This window comes from Hemiscyllium ocellatum, chromosome 12 (assembly GCF_020745735.1).
Source record: "Hemiscyllium ocellatum isolate sHemOce1 chromosome 12, sHemOce1.pat.X.cur, whole genome shotgun sequence".
Lineage (NCBI taxonomy): Eukaryota > Metazoa > Chordata > Chondrichthyes > Orectolobiformes > Hemiscylliidae > Hemiscyllium > Hemiscyllium ocellatum.
The window spans coordinates 70,595,856-70,617,651 of NC_083412.1; the positions used below are offsets into that span (position 1 = coordinate 70,595,856).

At 42.0% G+C, this 21,796-nt stretch overlaps 1 protein-coding gene across 1 annotated transcript in view; it reads left to right on the forward strand.

The window, feature by feature from the left end:
• Positions 1-21,796, forward strand: part of impg2a (interphotoreceptor matrix proteoglycan 2a) — an 83,131-nt gene that overhangs the window by 20,313 nt on the left and 41,022 nt on the right. Inside the window, exons 6-7 of the mRNA XM_060832817.1 lie at positions 3,657-3,721; positions 8,553-8,702. Coding sequence (XP_060688800.1) covers positions 3,657-3,721; positions 8,553-8,702 — 215 coding nt within the window. The remainder of the gene's footprint in view (positions 1-3,656; positions 3,722-8,552; positions 8,703-21,796) is intronic.

Here is a 21,796-nt window from a genome sequence, read left to right on the forward strand (position 1 = left end):
GTTCAGTAGGTCTGGCAGTGGCTGCAAAGAGGAATCAGATTTAACATTTCGGGGACACTGATACTTCCTCAGAACTGTTTATTTGCAGGAGATAGGGAGGGTGGAGGGGTAAAACATAAATGATAAGTGGGGTTAGAGCCCAAAGAGAGGAGAACAATTGGACAGATGAAAGAGTGGCTAACAGTCTGGCTAGGAGAGTGAGTAGCTGTTAGTGGAAACTGTTAAGGCTAACAAAAGGTAGTGTGATGGCAGACTATGTGACAACAAGGCCTGGTGACTGGGGTTGCGGACGAGAACATGGGAGAGTTCAGACCCTAAAATTATTGAATTCGATATTGAGCCCAGAGGGCTGCAGAACCCCTAAGCAGAAAATGAGATGTTGTAGGTCCAGTTGTGCTGAGCTTTGCTGGAGCACTTCAGTGAGCCTGAGTCAGCGATGTTGCCAGGGAACACAGTGATGTGTTGAAGTGTGTTTATGGACAGAACATTGGTGTTCTGTGAAGCAGTCACCCAATCTACGTTTCGTTCCCCAGTGTAGAGCTGACCACATCGTGAGCAATGAATGCAGTAGACTAGATTGAGTGAAGTGTTGGGAATGAAGGAGGAGTGGAGCAAGGTGTCTCAGTGGAATGGTCCTTGTGGAAGGCTGATAAGGAAGGGGAGGGGAGGGTAAAATGTGGTGGCATACTGCTGGAGGTGGCGGAAATGGTGGCTAATGATTCTCTGGATGTGGATGCTGGTGGGGTGGTAGGTAAGGACAAGGGGGACCTTATTGCTGTTATGGGAGGGAAGGGAGGAGGTGAGAGCTAAAGTGTGGGAGATGAGTCAGACCCAGTTGAGAGTCCTGTCAAGTATAGTGCTGGGGAAATCTCAGATGAGGAAAAAGATGGACATTTTGGAGGTGCCAGTTGTAAGTTTGCTCACTGAGCTGGTAGATTTGTTCTCAGACGTTTCATCACCATGTTAGGTAACATCATCAGTGAGCCTCTGTTGAAAGCTCCAAATCTGCACATCTTTGGACTGTGGGAGGAAAATGGAGCACCCAGAGGAAACCTACACAGACACAGACAGAATGTGCAAACCCCACACAGACAGTCGCCTGAGGCTAGAATCGAACCCAGGTCCTGATGCTGTGAGGCAGCAGTACTAACTGCTGCACTACTGTGCCATCTAGGAACAAACCTACGAGCGAGCAAACTTGCAACTGGAACCACAACCTGAGCTACAAATCTTCTTAAAAATTGCAAATCTTGGAGGAGCTTGTTGAAGTTCCCATCATCAGAACAGATGTGATGGAGATGGAAGAACTGGGAGAGAATGGAATTGAGTCTTTATAGGAGCAAGCTATGAGAATATATCATCAGCGTAACTATGGGAGTGAGACCTATAACAGTCAAAATAAATTTCAGTGGGGTTGAGTTTTATAGCACAAAATCAAACCAAAGATAATCTCTCAAAACTGAGAAAATAAAATAACCAGGAAAAGCCACAGCATAAAATAAAATGAAACAGTACAGCTCAAGAGACAGATCAAAATCTCTAGGTAAAAACAAGGACTGCAGATGCTGGAAAACAGTCTAGATTAGAGTGGTGCTGGAAAAGCACAGCAGGTCAGGCAGCATCCGAGGAGCAGGAAAATTGATGTTTCGGGCTCCCTACATTCCTGGCACCTTTACCTACCACCACAGGAATTGCAAAACCTGCGCCCACACCTCCTCCCTCACCTCCATCCAAGGCCCCAAAGGAGCCTTCCACATCCACCAAAGTTTTACCTGCACATCCACCAATGTCACTTATTGTATCTGTTGCTCCCGATGTGGTTTCCTTTACACTGGGGAGACTGGACACCACCTAGCAGAGCGCTTTAGGGAAAATCTCTGGGACACCCATACCAATCAACATCACCTCCCTGTGGCCCAACATTTCAACTCCCCCTCTCACAATGCCAAGGACATGCAGGTCCTGGGCCTCCTCCACTGCTGTTCCCTTATCACCTGACACCTGGAGGAAGAATGCCTCCTCTTCCGTCTTGGAACACTTCATCCCCATGGCATCAATGTAGATTTCACCAGTTTCCTCATTTCCCCATCACCCCAGCTCCAATCTTCCAGCTCAGCACTGTCCCCATGACCTGTCCTACCTGCCTTTCCACCTATCCACTCCACCCTCCTCTCTGACCTATCACCTCCATCCCCACCCCCATTCACCTATTGTACTCTATGCTACTTTCTCCCCACCCCCACCCCCCTCTCATTTATCTCTCCACTCAGCAGGCACCCTGCCTTTATTCCTGATGAAAGGCTTTTGCCCAAAACGTTGATTTTCCTGCTCCTCGGATGCTGCCTGACCAGCTGTGCTTTTCTAGCACCACTCTAATCCAGATCAAAATCTCTGTATACCTTAAATGCAGTGTGGAACCTTCGTTTAAGGGACAGAAAATCAGAGAAATGGATCAGTCGAGAACTCATATTGATCTTGCTTGACCCAAGAAGTGAGATGAAATATGATTATCGCAGAACATGGGACAGACTTATCTATACTGCATTACAGTGCACAGCGTCATGCAACAATCCAAGACACTGTACCCCAGTACTGAATTCAAAGAAAAATAGATTAGGATATCCAGTCAGAATTCCAAATTGTCTCAATCTGTGAGATTTGGACTTTGAGTAGGTTGGGGGGTGGGAGGGTGGGAGGGGGCATCGAGATAATGGTAATAAGGGGCTATTAATATTGACATTCGAGAGTACAAAAGCTATATTTTACGTGAAATAAACTTGGTTAATGTAGACCAAGTACAGAGAAGCTTGGTGGTAGATGTGGTATAATGAGATTGATGTAAATCATGATGGTTTAACTGATCACATTAGCTAACAGACAGTAATAAGAAAGTAGACACCAGTCTAAAATAAGAATGTGAGGACAGAGATCTGAGATGCTACATTAGAGAATTGTATTGAATAACCTATGCTATACATATGTAAACAAAGAAGTTATATTTCATAGGGAACTGAAGAGATAGAGATAATGAGCAAGCAGCCTCCGGGACTGTACATGTGCATACAGGTACTCACAACCTGAGATATTCCAGAGCAGTATCTCAACAGTAACAGTGCTGGCTTATAGCACAAGATAGAGCAGGTAACCAGAGGACGTGGATGTATCCAGTGTTTTGTGGTGCTCTGGATTGCACTGTCTGAAGAAGTGATAGAAGCAGGTTCCATAGTAATTTTCCATAGTGAAATAGTCAGTTGCTTGAATTAGAAAAGACATCTACAAATTGCAGGAAAAGAATGGGGACCAATTAAATAACAGATGTATGTTTTGTTCTCCGATTCTATGATCTATCATATGGTCAATGTTAAGCCTTCATGTTGCATTACAATTCTTCTTAGAAAAACATTGGTATTTTTGTCTTTGCCCTTGTATTTATCTCTTGACCAATTATAGCATTGTCTGGTAGTATGAAGATGTATATTTTGTTTTAATGTATTCTTGGGATGCAAACAGCCACAGCCAACATTTATTATCCATCTCTATGTGCCCTTTGAACATTTGGAAACCAACTACTAAAAGGAGCTGAGACATGGAGCTGGGTATGTTTAAATAAAAACAATCTAATGTTCAAATAGCTAATAACATACCTTGTATTTCAGGGCCAGATGCTGGTGAAGGTTCTGTTGATAGCACAATAATCAGAGCTGAAGAAAGTGGGATCACTGTAAGTCCTTTTCTGTAGATGTTTGTTTTTATTTCCATTACAAATCAAAATGTTGCCTTTGGTTACTGTTAGAATTCAATTTAAGGAAGAACAATCAAATCATTGACAAATGAGAGTCAAGGTGATTAACTTGTGTGTTTTGCTGGTGTATCTTTTCTCGTTCTTCAAATAATAGAATGTATTTGATAATGGCTTGCAGATTTAAAATTCTGCATGAATTAAAAAATATGAAGATAAGTGTCAGCACAGTTCTTCAGACTGCTCATACTCCTATTAAAATGAATTTCTCAAGGATCTGTATCACTGACACTCTACAGTTGACCTAGAGAATTCACAAATATCAAGGAATAAATTACTTGTGCATTTTCCTTTTATCATTTAATGGAACTTTCTGCTGGTGTTTTAAGAGGATTGACTTAAATTGTTTAGACCACCCAATCAACAGACACAAGTCGAGCAGGATGACTGGTTCTGTGTTGTATGTAAATATGTTCTGAGATTTGGACAGTAATGAAACCATTGACTTATTGCTTGATTTAAGAGCCAAATGTAAAATTATTTGAATCTTCAAGGCATTCTTTCAGCAAAGAATCATTATTGAATTAGCACTTGAGGCCTTACAGTAAATTAGAATGAATAATGATACAGCAGTTTATAATTTTGGAAGGAGGACCTCAATAATTCTGTTGACTCACCTTTTGTGAATTAGCACTCAGCAACCACAGAAGGAACATCAGTTATTGTGCATTATGAAGGGACAGGGGATAAGTTAGAGCCTTGTGGATAATAACTCTGCACTTGTCTTCCTTTAAAATTGAAGAGTTATATTAGCATTGAGAAACAGAAATAAAGTGCCAAGTCCCCTGATGGGTGTAACTGCCTTTATGTCATTCCTCCTTCATATTTTCCATTGGTGAGCATCTCAAATGTGTTCCATAGGCAAATGCTCATGCTTTACAAGCCTTACCCTCCACCTGTGTACTATCTAGGAGTTGATCAGAAACCTGATCTCTATACTTTTTGGGTAGCATACCCTACAGAGCTTGCAGTAGACCATAGTTTGGACTTTGGCTGATGAGTGACAAGTAACATTTGTAGAATACAAGTACCAGGCAATAACAAGAGGAAACCTACGCAGATTCCTCTCCTCACGTATCACTTTGACATTATTTCACCATATTACTATAGCTGAATCCCCAATCATCAACATCTAAGGTTTAACATTAACCAAAAGCTCAATGGACCAGCCACATGAGTAGTCTCATTCTGAGAATAGTTTAGAGACTGGGAATTGTGTAGCAAGTGACTCACCTAATTTTTAATTCATTTGTGGGACATGTACGTCACTGGATGGGTCAGCATTTATTGCCCATCCCTAGTTATCTTTGAGAAGATGGTGCTGAGTTGCCTTCTTGAACCTCTGCGGTCCACGTACTGTAGGTAGATCCACAATACCCATAGTCTCACACAATTGAAATGCGTGTCTCAGAAGCACAAACACATCAAAACTAAAGGTGAGGAATGCAGTATAATTTTGATTAAACCTTTTTGAAAACTTGAACTGACCAGGAATCCTGACTGCAGAATTGTAAGCAAGATCATAAATCAGGAAAAAAAATTAACATTTAATTGTTAAAATTTGGAGATGGAATAAAGCGCAACAATATCTGAAATTTGAGTATTGATGAAAAAAGATACATAGGCTGCTATGTATCATTGCCTACTAGTAACAATGTGATGTCCATGTGTTCATTTGAACATTGCTAGCCAATCACCAATCTGCCAATTAAGGAAGTCAGAAGCATTTGCAGTGCATCACTATTTCATGGTGACTGAGACTGTATTCAGTGAACCTCTGAGCTCAGCAACTTGGAGTTAAATCCAGTTTTAACGACACCTGGAAGCCCAAAAGCATGGTGGTACAATGGGATCGTTGACAGACTCATAATTTGCAAATTCCTTTGTCGGATTTCAGGAAAAATATATCTTCAGTTAAATGATACCTCATCACACCTACCTTTGTATATTTCTGACATGCTTGTGATATGTTTCCTATGTTTGAAGATGCAACCGCATGTAAAAATTTCCTTGCGGGCTTCAGTGGGCTCCATTCTGCTCTCAAATTCACCTTTGAAATTAAGCAGTGAAATAAACTCCATTTCCTTGATGTCCAAGTTGAGAAATTGGCCAGGGGCTACATATTAGGATTTCTACTTGTTCCACACAAGAAAGGTCACTTGCAGCTGGAATTTGGACTTCAGTATTTAAAAGGAGTACCAAAACACCCAAACTACTATTTAATGCTTTTTCTTTATATTTATGATCGGTACAATGTCTGAATATATTTTCAAACTATAGGCAGCATTCGTTTATCTAACTCAGATTTTTGAATATTATTTATTACTGGATATTCATGACAAAGGTTGATAATATATTTGAGACTTGACAGTTGAGGCACTTCAATTGACATGGTAATTTTACTGAACAATAATGGTAAATGAAATTGGAACTATAAGTCAGCACTGCCTACCTGGCTGGCATTCCAAATCTTTAGATTCTCTTTTGTTTCAAATTGGTTTTGCATCTATACACTATTGTATAGCAATAAGCATAATTTATTTTGGTTGAGAGATAAAAGACATAAGCAACTGTAAACAATAAAGATGGGAAGTTGCTGCATGATAGGAATGGGAGTTGGAAATTTCAATAATGGGGCTCTTGCCATCAGTTGAGTATCAATGGAATGCATGTTGTGGGCTTGTTTTAAAAACTATATAGTGGTTATTTTGTATTGGCTGAATAGGGAAATTTTTCAAAAATAATTGTCTGAGTTAAAATTTCAAATTAAATGAGTTGAGCAACTCAGTGAGAACAATAATTAAATATTCCATTTGAGTCATTATTGGTTATATTAGTAGTTGCTTGGCATACAGAACTTGAGTATTGCTGAAAAAAATCGTTTTGTCAAAGGTTTTGTCTTGCACTCATCAGAGCATTTGCAAGAAATATCAGTGTATAGGGGAACAGCCCTTTCTAAAATGAATAATAAAAACGGTGGCACAGTGGTTAGCACTGCTGCCTCACAGTCCCAGAGACCCAGGTTCAATTCCCACCTCAGGCGACTGACTGTGTGGAGTTTGCATATTCTTCCCGTGTCTGCATGGGTTTCCTCTGGGTGCTCCGGTTTCCTCCCACAGTCCAAAAATGTGCAGGTTAGGTAAATTGGCCATGCTAAATTGCCCGTAGTGTTAGGTGAAGGGGTAAATGTAGGAGAATGGGTCTGGGTGTGTTGCACTTCGGCGAGTCGGTGTGGACTTGTTGGGCCGAAGGGCCTGTTTCCACACTGTAAGTAATCCAATCACTAGCAAATGGACTCTGGTAGAGCATTTGCCATCTAGAATGCACCAGTTAGTTGTGGACTGACTGTTAGTTGCTACGCTTGTTTAAATTGACACAGGCATGTTGACTCTGATCAAGGCAATGATCTGAGCAATGAAGCAGAGAATGCCTGTCACCCGTTTTGCTAAGTTGAGAGCAATGACGTGTGTATCTCTTCTTTATGCCTTCACAGAATAGAGCCCTGTGTATCCATAAATGTAGTTACAGTAAATGCAAGTGTGTACACTGCGCACCTGATTGATAACTTTAAATTGGTTGTTAACACCTCTGGGTTATTTAACAAGTGTATTAATTTTTAATGTCACACAGTATGTTTTGAATTGTGTAAACATATGCTGGTTAGGTATGAACAGTAGCTTACCTGTCATGCACAGCTGAAGGGGCATACTATTGATACAATCTATAAGCCTTTGGGATATACAGCCTACATCGTCTCATGCTGTTCTGAAATTCTCACACCACATTACCCATTTGTGATAGACAATAAGTGTTTCTGAGTAAATGGTTCAGGTGCTCAAGATGCGTTTGCCAATAAGGCCAAATTTATATTGCTGACAGCCAATTTAAGATCACCAGTCAGGCTTGCAATGTGATGCACCTTCATGTGCTGCAAACTACAATTATCAATAGGAAAAGCTCTGTTCTTGGCAGACAGGAAAAACATTTCAACTAAACTAACCAGGCAACAGTTATTCTCTGGTTCATTCATCAGGACAATGCTTTGACCAAATAGTGTCAAACCACTTGGATTAAATTTGAGTAGGATAGGCAGTTACCTGTCAGTCATTATTTAACTAGTGCACTCTTCATTACAATGCTTCTACTAATCACAGTCCATTCCTGTCCAGACAGCATACTCTTCTCATTCAATATAAACATTGTTCCCCTTTACTTTGGTATTCTAAATCTTCCAATGAATGCAAGTAACAAAGGTTAAAGACATCTTTTTTTCAGCAATACGTTAACTATATTGTCATATGTTGACAAGAACAAGAAGTATTTACTAGTAATTCAGATGTTGACACTTCTTAGTATTAATAAAAATATTAAAAGGCAAATTTGTGCTTTGCGGTCAGTAATCAGTGGGAATTGGCTTAAGTTTGCTTTAAAGATATTTCATATCCATATCCTAAGAGCTTTCAGAGAGAGACTTTCATTCCTTAATCTTGTCTTGGACTAACTCCAATTTCCAAAGACCAAAATACAGTGCACTAACTGTCTCCATTATCCAGTTCCCTCTAGAGTATAATGTCATTCTGCTTGCCCTACTGTAGAAATGTTTGGATCCCATTTTCCTCCATTACAATACTCCTTTTGTGATGTTATTACTATTGGCAATTAATTGACAAATGGAATGAGTTGAGCTAAATTGGGCCAGGTCAAAATGAATTGCCTTTGACCATTTTAGTAATTTATTCCTGATTCCTCACAGGCCCCCAGTGATATTGAACAAGTTACAAAGAAGCTACCAAATCAAGTATTGGAATTTATCGTTCAGCTTGTCGGAGAGAATTACACTAAAGCACTCTCTGACCCAGCTACAATGGATTATCAGAAATTAGCTGATGATGTCAAAACCAAGGTAAGATTGTGGCCTCATTGAAGTTTTGTTTTAAAAGGAAGAAAGGCACTTTGTGATCAGATTTTAAGAAAGCTTTGAATACATGAGTCATGTACAAGCAAATACAATTATAGGTACTAGAATGAATGAGCTGAAGTTTGATATGATCAATAAGAGAAATCATTGGTAATTAATAAATATCCACTTGAGAGAAAATAAATGCAATAGCTGTATAGAAACAGTGATTATAATTTGCATATCTCTGTGGCATTGCTGATGGTAGATAGGCCAAAGTGTTTTAAAGTAATAGCATGTTAAACCTTTACATACCAAACATTCTGTGTAACTTGGTGTTTGGCGTAGTTGCTGTGTTACTCTGGCTTAATTAAAGTGATAGTTCTTGGGCAAATTATTGTGATATTTAGAGATCAGCATTATTGTCTTTATTTGCCTTTCATAAACTTGCTGCTAAACCAATTTCAAGGTTGTCTTCCATTGGTGAGAAAATTCCCCGTTGATTTAAAAATGATTGCTTTCTTATGTTTAATATGTACTTTGTATTGTATCAGTAGTGGAATTACTTGGGAATAAATGAACAGTTCATATTTGAGTAGTGTGCTTTTAAACTGTAAGTCTTTGAGTCCACACTAAAATAAGACTGCCTAGGGATTTTTCCGGCATATATTTTGTTCCATTTGTTGACCGCAACTGAGCCCCTTTGGCTCAGAAATAACATAAACAGGAATTCAGGAAGAAGTTTACAAAAAAGACATGAAAGTTGCAGTGGATATTTCTGAGATGTTTCTTCCAGTTTGGATATATAAGTTTCACAATCACTACTGTGCCTACCTTGCTCATACTTCCAGTAGAAGCATCAGCACAGGTATTCTTTCCCAGGGATTAATTAATTAATAGTGTGCATGACCAGCACCAAGTAAAAAATGAGGTCTGCAGATGCTGGAGATCACAGCTGAAAATGTGTTACTGGTCAAAGCACAGCAGGTTAGGCAGCATCCCAGGAACAGAGAATTCGACGTTTCGAGCATAAGCCCTTCATCAGGAATAGGTGACCCACCTCCATCGCCCCTCCCCCAGTCCCTCCTCCCTACCTTTTATCTTAGCCTGCTTGGTTACTCTCTCTCATTCCTGATGAAGGGCTTATGCTCGAAACGTCGAATTCTCTGTTCCTGGGATGCTGCCTAACCTGCTGTGCTTTGACCAGCAACACATGACCAGCACCAAGAAATACACAGATAATGTTCCAGAAACCTAGTGACTGCAAAAGCAGCCAGGAATGTGAAACTCTTGGGCATTGCATTTTAAAGAATATACTTTCTTAAGTAGAAGCTTTTGGATTCACAATAGAAAGAAGATGCTGAGGACTTAATGCTTCACCCCATGTGATTAGTTCAATGGATTCACAGCACTACAAAGATTATCAAACAACTTTATCGACATCTGCAGTGAACCTTTCACTGACGGGGTACTATAATGCTGATCATGATGCTTAGGTAACCTTGGGCTTCAATATGGAACTTTCTCTTTTGGTTTTCATATACTTGAAGATCACACTTAAAGAGTAGTAAGTCCAGTCCATACAAATTACACTGGTGCCACTGAGTTGCTGTTACATAGATCAAAAGGCAAAATGTTTGTCTTGGGTGGAAAAGTTTGGTTCCTCCCATTATTAGTGATCCTGACAGCCACTGGTAGCTCTGTGTATGGAGTAGAGTTTGTTTGGAGGTCAGCTATAACATACAGCACAAAATTTGGAACAGTCTATCTGTGAACTGCAGGCTTTGGTGACACATTTCCCTGCCAATTCCAGGTAAGTGTGTTTCTGCCAATAAATATGAGTTTGAAAGTAAATTTAGGTTTCGTTATTTTGCTAGTGTGATAAGCAATGGGCTAGTGGTATTATTGTTGGATTGTTAATCCAGAGACAAGATTAGAGTGGTGCTGGAAAAACACAGCAGGTCAGGCAATATCCAAGGAGCAGGAAAATCGACGCTTCGGGCAGGAGCCCTTCATCAGGGGTAATATTTTGGGACTGAGGTTTGAATCCTTTTACAACAGATAGTGAAATTTGAATTCAATAAAAATATTTGGAAGTGAGTTTAGTGATGACCATGAAAACTGTTGCCAAATGGAAAAACCCTTCAGGTTCACTAATGTCTAGCTTACATAAGACTTCAGATCCATAGTTGATTCTTAACTGCACTCTGCGCAATAATTGTTGGCCTAGCCAGCAATGCCCACATTCTGTGAATAGTTTTTTTTCAAAAGCTGACATTCTTTGTTTTTCCTTTTTTATCAGTTTAACATGCATATAAAATGACTGTCCGTTTCAAAATTACTGAAAAATGCCACCACTGAAACACTTGATATAAAAAAGCACAAGCTACTGTTTCAGAAAGCAGCTCCTGCAACACATTTCATACAGTTCCTATAGTGCAGAGAGAGGCCATTTGGCCCATCGAGTCTGCATTGGTTCTCTGGCTAACCCACTTAGCCTGCACATTGCAGGGAAATTTAACATGGCCAATCCACCTTACTGCACATCTTTGGACAATAGGATGAAACCACACTGATGGAAATCCATGCAAACATCTGGAGAATGTGCAAATGTCATACAGATAGTTGCCTAAGGGTGGAATAAAACCCTGGTCCTGATGCTGTGAGGTAGCAGTGCTAGCCACTGGGTCACTGTGCAAAGGATTTGTCTATAATGTTATCTTTATGATTTTAAATCTTCACTGCCAGTCGGAAAGTATCTAATTTTGACCATCCATTTTGAATGTGGTGAAAATACATCATGGTTTTGAGTGGGAAACACTTGACATTTTTTGTGCCTTAATTTTAAATCATTTAAAAGAATTGTATTGTTTAAATAAAGCCCTTGACAATTCTTTGATGCAGATTACAAGTGGAGATTGAGCTCTATTGCAACAATCTTGGGCATTTTATTGCATAGTAGTAATTTATATCAAGTATTGTAGTAGTAAATACTAAAGTGTATTTAATAATTGATGAAGCACAAAGAGAAAGCTAAAGGGTGAAACTATTTTAATTGGTATTAATTTTGCTTTATTTTCCCTGTTATCCTGGCCATGAACTCATGTCTTTCTCCAGCATTACTCTGATCAAGCTCATCTGGCCCATGAGACTTGCCTCCTGCTCCTTTGATTCTTCTTAGCTTCCCTTTCTGGCCCCATGGTTGTTGATGTTGTTCACAATTCCCTAACTTCTGATGCAGTGCCCCAGCCTCATCCCACTTCAAATTTGCTTTAATCCCTTTTTCAAACAATTTGCACTCGACTCCTCCCCTGCTTCTACCTTCTTTTCCTATCTAAACACGTTTGATTGTTTTGTTGTCTCCCTAATCTGTGCCCAAATTGCCCACAATTTCACTTTTGAATTCCCTTCTGACTTTGCCACAGTATTGAATGGCTGTCAACAAAGTCACAAATATTATGTTTTGTGGCTATCACTATGTTAAAATGTCTCCCCTCATCCTTGCTATAAATGAAGCTTTTAACACAATTGCTGCTTATCTTTGGATTAGTCAAAATCTCATTCACACCTCACCCTTTTGATTCCTGTTCTACACTGACTTCTGATTCAACATGTCTTTTAAAATCTTGATCCATTTGTCTTCCATCCCTAAGTCTGTACCCTCCTCCAACCAACAACCCTTTGAGGTCTCTACACTCCAACAATTCTGGTCTCTTGAAACTCTTAAAGTTTAAGTGTTTCAAAGTTTGTGGCTGTACTTTCAGCTGACTTAGCCAAAGCTCAGGAATTACCTCCTTAAACATTCCCACTTCCGATTTCTTTATTGTGTTCTAAAACATTTCTTGAAACCTTCCTCTCTGACCAAACATTTATCCTGGGGCAGATTTCATGTTTTGCATTGGGACACCAGCAACTCTGGTGTCAACCTTTATTTTCAGAAACACTAACCTAATATGCTTTTTTGCAGAGGTGAAAGAGTGGCCAAAAGGCCTCTCTCAGTCCAGTTAAGGATGGTGGGCAAGGTATGAAAGGCTGAAGGCTAATAGGATACCCCTCAGCACTGAGTGAGGAGGTGAGAAAGTGATAATGTCACTGGGCCAGTAATCATAAGACACCAGTGGTGTGGGCACCAACATTACGCTGAATGAGAGAGACTTCAAATAGATTTAGTAACTCAAACCTGGGTGTCAATGAGATGCTATGTGCTATTATCCACAGCAGAGTTTTATTCAATCACAATTTCTAACTCCATAAGATCACAAGACCATGAAAAAAATTGGCTGTTCAGCCCCTCAAGCCTGCTCTGTCATTCCATAGGATCATGGCTGAATCGACATTCCTCACATACACATTCCTGCATTTTACTATAACCCTTGGTACCCCTACTGATCAAAAATCTATCCATTTCAGCCGTAAACGTTCACAAGGATATTGGCCCCACAGCTTTCTGTGGCAAGGCGTTCCAAAGAGACGCCACTCGCTGAGAGCAGAAATTCTTCCTCAGCTTAATCTTAAATTGGCACCACTTTATTCTAATAACACCCCCTCTGGTCCAAGACTCTCATGAGGGGGAACACCCACTCAGCATTTACCCTGTGAAGCTCTTTAAGAATCCTATATGTTTCAATGAGATCACCCCTCATTCTTCCAAACTCCACTGAGTCAAGTCCCAACCTGTTTAGCCTTTGCTCATAAGACAATGCCTCCAGACTAGACCATCCTTGAAACCTTCTCTGAACTGCCTTCAATGAAATAATATATTTTCCAAAACATTGTGTCAACAATTGCTGACAGTATTCCAGATGTGGTCTCACCAGCACTTGAACAGCTGCAGTAAAACTTCTGTACTCTTATACTCCAATCCCCTTGAACTAAGGACCAACATTCTATTAACTTTCCTGCTTACCTACTGCGCCTGTGTGCTAGCTTTCTGTGTTTCGTGCACGAGTACCTCCAAGTCCTTTTGTGTTGCAGCTTTCTGCAGTTTTTCTCCACTTTAACAATGTTCTGTTGTTCTGCTGTCCCTTCCAAACTAGAGAGGCCAAGTAGCCATTTACAAAATTTTGAGACGTACAGATTTAGCCAACCTTCCTTTGATCATTTTGTTTACTCCTAACTCTTTTTGTCACCCTGGTTTCTATTTTATATGAATCAGTTAAGGACACAGTGGAAAGATCAATTGTTTATGTAAGTGTTTCAAAACTATAAGGAGCTTTATTAGCAAGATGACTTTGTTTACCCTCAGTAGGCTTCCCAGAATGTGGAGCATTAGCACAATCTTGCCCAGTGTTGACTCCCATGACTGTTTTCATCTCCTTTCTTTCCATTTCAACTGTCAGCCAACATAAATACGTTAGTGGCTTGAGTGCTTTGTCAGGAAAGATGATTTTGATTAGCTTTATTTTGTTTCTCCACATTGTAAAATAATTAGCTTGACCTCTGGCACAGATAAACATGTGAAACAATGCAGAATTGTTAAAAATAGATAATCATGTTATGGGCATGTTTGCAGAGCTGGGAAGTTGATTTGCAGATGTTTTATTCCCTGTCTAGGTGACATCTTCAGTGCTTTGGAGCCTCCTGTGAAGCGCTGTACTGTGTATTCTGGAATTTCTTTGGTTCCATTCCTGCGACTTCCGGTTGCTGGTTCCTGTTGCTCGATGTAGTGACCAGTATATTGGGTCCAGGTCTATGAGTTTATTGATGGAGTTCGTGGATGAATGCCATGCCTCTAGAAATTTTCTGGCTGTCCTCAGTTTGGCTTGTCCTATGATCCTTATGTTGCCCCTGTCAAGTGTGTATGGCTACGAGGGACAGTTGGTTGTGGCATTTAGTGGCTACTTGGTGTTCATGGATGCAGATTGCTAATTGTCTGCCATTTGTCCTGTAGAGTGTTGTGTGCAGTCTTTGCATGGAATCTTGGAATCTGGCTGTCAGAGGACAACCAGAGAATTTCTAGAAGCATGGCACTCATCCAAGAACACCATCAACAAACACATAGACCTAGACTCAATATACTGTTCACTACTGGAATAGGCAACTGGAACCAGCAGGAACGGAGCCAATAAATTCCAGAAGACACAATGCAGCAGCACTTCACAGGAGGATCCAAGGCACTGAAGTTGTCGCCTAGACAGGGAATGAAACGTCTGCAAATCAATTTCCCAGCTTGGCGAACATACCCACAACTACAACAACTGGCATCCAAGCTACAAATCTTTATGCAAACCTTGAATCATGCTATCTATATAGAATCAGTGAAAAATGGCTTGGATGATGATACAATCACAAGGTAGGCAGGAATCCTGTCATTGCTGCCAAAAGCAGCAATGTAACATTTCAAATCTGCTTTGGGAGATGTGGTTGCAATTGGCTGGTTGGAGCTAATTAAGTGACTGCCATGCTTATTTAGGACAGCAGCTCGTTGATAAGTCCAATCAGAAAGTAATGGCACATGCTGGAGCTCCACTTAAATGATGAGAGTACATTTATACCTAAATTCCCTCAAAATCAATAAAGTGAGGTCAAAAATTGCTGTATCCAGTCTTGGAATGTGTCTTTATTAAATGTACTCCTGGGTAGGATCTCTCAGTTTTAATCTGTTACTACATTGTTCTGCTAGCCCCAGCACTGAGTTAAGATTTTCATCATATTGGAGCCAGGGATTCAGTGCAGACAGCTAGGATTTGAAAGCACCAAAGGAGGAAAGAGATGGACTTGCATCATTTTTATTTGGCAGTGTTGTGTGAAACTCTTTCTTCATTTGTCTTCTACTAAACTTCTTCAAAGATCTGAACCAATGTGTTATTGTTAGTTAATGATCCTCCTCATTAGGTTGTAGGTTTGTTGTCAGTGCATCTGCGTACATGTGTTTTTCTGTGCCCATGTGTGTTTACCATTTTTCCTCCATCTGTGCTATAGAACAGCAGCTGTCTATTCCCAGTATAAGATTGCTGACAACAGGCTGCTATATATAGAGTCCTGGACAATTTGTAAATTGCACAAATTTGTACATTTTCTGCTTCGGTAATATCACCTCGTGCTGGATTAGTCATTAAATCTGTACAGATAGTAATATAAATAAACATAGAAATGTGCATTCAGTTTTCATCATCAGCTGCAGAAGAAAAACCATTTTTACATTGCTTGAAATGGAACCTTTCTTTCAAAAGCTTGCTTTATTAACAAAGCTTGTAACATTAGGAAGAGTCATATTTGAATTGTATTGTGGAGCAGTACATATGTATTTGTTTAAATACAGCACAAGGCATAACATACAATGAAGATTGCATCTGCATTGACATTTTCTGTGATGACCAACCTGAAAAGTTTTACACTGGTTCAGCCCCTCTGAGTAAAATGGTCCAAGGCTGTTCTTTAAACCTCATTACATCCCAGTATGTAGCCCTGAATGTTCCAATACTTAGCAGCTCTTCTGCACTGGATGAATGTCAGATTTCAGGTCGACTGTCTTTCATCAAAGTGGATGCTCTTCCAGCAGCAGCTGAGGTTTCTTTCAAAACCTGTCTTGGAAAAAGTCAGGAGAGACGTTTCTTACAACTGGGTTGTCCAGGACCAATCCCAGACAAAAATCAGATGTTCCTGGCAATGTGCACGTTCCAGAAGGAGGTTGGGGCTTGTTCAAAACTTCTGATGATGAGAAAATCTGCTAAATGGCTTTGACAGTCTGTTCAGGGAAATATCCGACTGGATTCACCATCTCCCTTCTCCATAGGTTTCCAGGACCATGCAGACAGATCTCAACCTCAATTTTTTGGTCCAAGATATTTTTGATTAGATTCCCTGCAGTGTGGAAACAGGCCTTTTTGGCCCAACTAGTCCACACCGACCCTTCAAAGAGTAACCCACCCAGACCCATTCTCATAATGCACCTAACTCCATGGGCACTTTTAGCATGACCAATTCACCTAATCTGCACATCTTTGGACTGTGGGAGGAAACCAGAGCACCCAGAGGAAACTCATACAGTCACAGGGTGAATGTGCAAACTCCACAGAGACAGTCACCCGAGGCTGGAATTGAACCCACGTCCCGAACGCTGAGGCAGCAGTGCTAACTACTGTGCCACTGTGCTGCCCAATGTTTCTGCTCCAATGTTTCTGCATAGCATTTTTGATCAACACAATCTAGGATAGCTTTTGAACACACCTAGCTATTTAAGATGGGGCATCCATGAAGCACTGAGGGCCATTAGCAGCAACAATGTCATACACCAACACAAACAGCATCTGCATGGCCTGGTATACTCTCGCCCTGTCATTGCCATCAAACCATGGTTTAATGAAGAGTGCAGGACAGCATGCCATGATCAGCATCAGGTATACTTTGAGCTGCCAGAGGAACTGATGGAGGCTGGTACAATTACAGCATTTAAAAGGCATCAATCTGGAGGGGTATATGAATAGGAAGGGTTTAGGGGGATATGGGCCATGTGCTGGCAAATAGAACTAGATTAGGTTAAGTTATCTGTTGGCAGGGAAAGTTGGACTGAAGGGTCTGTTTCCGTGCTGTACATCTCTATGATTCTATGACTCTAAGTAGGTGGGAGGAGTGCAAATAGGTTTATGGGGAGAGCTATTAGGAAATGATTGAGATTGGGAAGAGCCACCAGGAAGGTGATGGGGATGTTCGGAGCCTTACCAACACACAAGCATGGTGCTTGGAAATTACTGTCTGAGGAGACTTCACTGTCACCTTCCTTTGAACTGGAAATTGAAACTGTCCAATGGGAAAGAAAATGGCCTCAACTACATTCAGAGTGCATGGAGTAAGTGCCTTGAGCTGCAAAACCTTAGGCACTTCAAGGGGCAGCAACATTATGTGCTGACCCATTCATTGAAAAGGACACTTTGCAGCAGGCTCCCAATCCCTGGTAACCCTTTTCCATAGCGTCTTATACTATGTTACACATCTCCCAAGGCCAAACATTACTGACTATTTCATGCAAGACCAACACCTTTGGTCACTAAGGCCAGTGTTGCCAAACCAATATCTGGATACGTGGCAAATGATGCCCAGTTCTAATTGGTAGGTTTGTGTTTCCAAAGCGTGCAGAAGCTCCTTAATTCAAGCATTGCTCCATAGAACAGCAAGCATATGAACTGATATCTGACCTCACGGTGCAATAGTTACATCAGGGACCATATTGAGACATTAGTAAACAGATTTGGTGACACTCTGAGCATGTTTCAACAGATGTTAGACTTTATTTGCAGTATTATTTCAACCATGCCAACAATATTTTTCAAAAGGTGTTCTTTGCCCTTTGCCACTCACTATGTCTCAGTGCAGTCACAGCCTCTGCAGCTTGAGTGGAGGGAGCCTGCTCTATAGTTCTCATCCTTTATACCCATGTCACTCCCCTTCAACCCCCAAATTCCCAAGGCCTCATCCATGCCACCTAATGCCTTCTGTCCATCCCCATGGCACTTCCTATCCCCATGCCAACTTAATGCCTACTTCTACCTGCCAACCTCCCCACCTTCACTTACCAATATCAACCTTTTTTTGCATCACAAGGAGCTATGTTCACAGGGAAAAAAAATCGTTTGATTTCTATATTAAAGATTGCATTGTATTGAGAAAAGTGCCCTTATTCATAAGAAAATACTTTGATCATGTTAACATTTCATGATAATTTAAACAGTTCCAATGATGTATGCACCTTTTTACACATCTTCTTCACTGTTAACAATTCTAAAGAGCACTTAAAGGACTCTTCATCTGTACACCTAAGGTCTCCTGGAACCATGTCCATAGGTATCCCTCAGCTCTTCAAAGGATACCCTTGCTATCCCAAAGAAAGGCACTGAGAAGAGGATCTTAACTTAGACCAATCGCTACCGTCTGGTTTCCACATTCCAGGGATTCCAACTATTACACAGCTCTGTTCTGTCCGGATCTGTCCAGCGAGGATGCTCGCAGAGTTCTGTGGGAGGACCAGTCGCAGCTCAGCCCGGAGGACACCAGAAGGCTCGATGCTCCCGTCACCTTAGAGGAGCTCAGCCCACAGTTCGTTGCCTGGATCCGACTTTTGTTCGCCGCCGCAGAGTGTCTGGTTAAAGTTAACGGGTCCCTGACGGCACCCTCGACCGGCTCTCGAAGGGCAGGTCCCCGGACGGGCTGACTGTGGAGTTCTTCAGGGCGTTCTGGGATGCCCTGGGGAGCGACTACGCACAGGTCCTGGGGGAGTGTCTGAATGCCGGAGAGCTGCCGCTTTCTTGGCGGAGGGCGGTCATCATCCTGCTGCCAAAGAAGGGGGATCTTTGTTTTTTGAAGAGCTGGCGTCCGGTCTCCCTCCTCAGCACGGACTACAAAATCTTTGCCAGGGTGTTGTCTTCTCGCCTGGCTTCCGTGCTGGCCCACGTGATTCACCCGGACCAGTCCTACACGGTCCCGGGCCGGAGGATACACGACAACGTCCACCTGGTCCGGGACCTGATCCATTTCTGTCGACAGGCTGGTCTGCCGAGCGCCTTCCTGTCTCTCGACCAGGAGAAGGCGTTCGACAGGGTTGATCATGAGTACCTGCTCGGGACTCTGCGGGCATTTGAGTTCGGGACGCAGTTCGTTGCCCGGATCCGACTTTTGTCCGCCGCCGCAGTGTGTCTGGTTAAAGTTAAAGGGTCCCTGACGGCACCCCTTCACTTCGGGAGAGGAGTGCATCAAGGCTGCCCCCTGTCCAGCCAGCTGTATTCCCTGTGCATGGAACCTTTCCTGTGCCTCTTGCGGAGGAGGTTGTCAGGGCTGGTTCTGCACGGGGCGGGAATGGGGATGGTCCTCTTGGCCTACGCCGATGACGTGCTCCTCACTTTCACCGACCCAGCTGACCTGGGGAGGATGCTCGAGTGCCAGGCCGTGTAGTCAGCAGCGTCTTCCGCCAGGATCAACTGGGCCAAATGTTCCAGACTACTGGTTGGTCTGTAACGGGTCCCTGCCGGAGGAGTTACAGGGGTTCAGCTGGAGTACCACCCATCTCCTCTACCTGGGGGTCTACCTCAGCCCGGCTGAGGGATCCTGGCCGGCCAACTGGCAGGAGCTGGAGGCCAAAGTCTCAGCTAGCCTAGGCCACTGGATAGGACTGCTCCGAGTGCTATCTTACAGGAACCGAGTGCTGGTCATAAACCAGCTGGTGGCCGCCATGTTGTGGTACCGGCTGGTCACTTTGGTCCCTCCTCCTAGCTTTATCGCTGACATCCAGAGAACATTGGTTGATTTCTTCTGGGACAAAAAGATCCAGGGATTCCACAATCCAATTTCAGTGGAGGTTGTGGATCATTTAAATTGCCAGCTGCTGACAGAAACTGCTCAAGTGTGATATACAGCTCCTTTCTAATCCCTCACTCTGTGTTAATGAAAAATGCCCAATTTAGGGGCAGAACTTAGAATTTACAACATCTGCTGCTACTTTTGCCACAATGGGGAGTCTCAGCATGGAAGTAAGAACCTGGGCTGGCTCTGTACCTCAGAAACACTTATACTTTAACCAAAATTCCAAACAGAATCTTCCTTTTTAATTTTAATTTCTTTTTCTGTTTTTGTTTCTTGATTGTCCATTCACTTCTCTGAAATCAAAACAATGTGGGAGGAATTTTCCTTTCCTGGTGTGGTTAGAGTAATGCTGAGTAATGTGACAAAATAGGGTGAGAATGGAACAAAAATTTCCAAGATTTAGAAGAAGCTATAGACAGTATTTCACTATTAAAATTACAACTTCAGAGTCTAACCCTTGATTGGGTGACCACATGTTTGCATATCACCAAGACCCCAACTGATCCTATTAACAACCAACTTCCTGTTCTCCTGACCTCCAGTCAGAATCTAAACAGCTTTAAAAACCTGACAGACTCTGTAAAACTGAATGGTTTCCTGGCACTGCAGTTTCCTGCCTATTCTGGTCGTCATCCAATTACTTCTTCTAAATAGCATCCCTGCATGGTCCTTGGCCAGCATTCCTATTGACTCCACATCCACACAACTCGGCATTGGCTCTAAGAGCAACTTTCACATCACTTTTGGCTTTTAGTACTCTCCTTTGAAGCACAAAGCCACCTACAACTTGCATGCTTCTGCCAGGTCGCTTGTCTGCAGTGACAGCCATGCAATTCATGCATCTGCATGTCCCGAACTCGTTTTCTTAGCACTCACTGATGCTAGTGCTCAGGCATTTGACCTCTGATGGTGACATTGCTTTCTTAGGGCATAGTTTCCTTAGATATCGCTTGCTTTTGAGTGCAGGTAAAGAGACAGGCAGCTTGTGATCGTGCATTGATTGAACAGACAATTTACCAGTCAGACAGTGGGTGATGTGCCACTGTGTGTATTGTGTCAATATCAAAGCTGCACAATGTGCTGACAGCTTACGTAGCAAACGCCTTCATGTGCTGCAGGTAAATAGTGATGTATGAAAGTCAAAAGAAAAGAGTGCTTTGTGAGGTGAATGTGGACTACAATCACTCAGGGGCACCACCACAGTCAGCTCAGGAGCTTTTTTAACTGCTGGCCAGGGGCTTGGCGATGGTCAATCCTGCAGATCAAATGTAAACAGTCCAAGGATTGTAGGTTAGTCAGTGGGATGCTGTTGAGTCATCAGTTCTGGAGTTGGGCCAGTTTCTCCTGCAATGAGACAAATGGAAGGACTAAGTATAATGTAAGTAGATGCATGAGCATTTACTAGTTATACATTAGCAGGGTAAAGGTGAGGTGTCCCCAAAGCATAAACAGAAAGTACAGAGGACAGAAAGGGTTATTTGTTTGGGAAGATGAGGCGGCTGAGAGCCATTCAGTAGAGAGGGTTATTGTCCATCAGCCTTGGTGAGAGATTGATTCACTGGCAGAGTTAGTGTCTATTTGAAGTTTGCACATTCTCCCTGCGTCTACGGTTTCCTCCCACAATCCAAAGATGTGCAGATCAGATGAATTGGCCATGCTAAATTGCCCATAGTTTTAGGTGCATTAGTCAGAGAAAAATGGGTCTGGGTGGGTTACCCTTTGGAGGGTTGGTGTGGACTGGTTGGGCCGAAGGGCCTGTTTCAACACTGTAGGGAATCTAATCTAATCTAATCAATACTGGCCCTGTG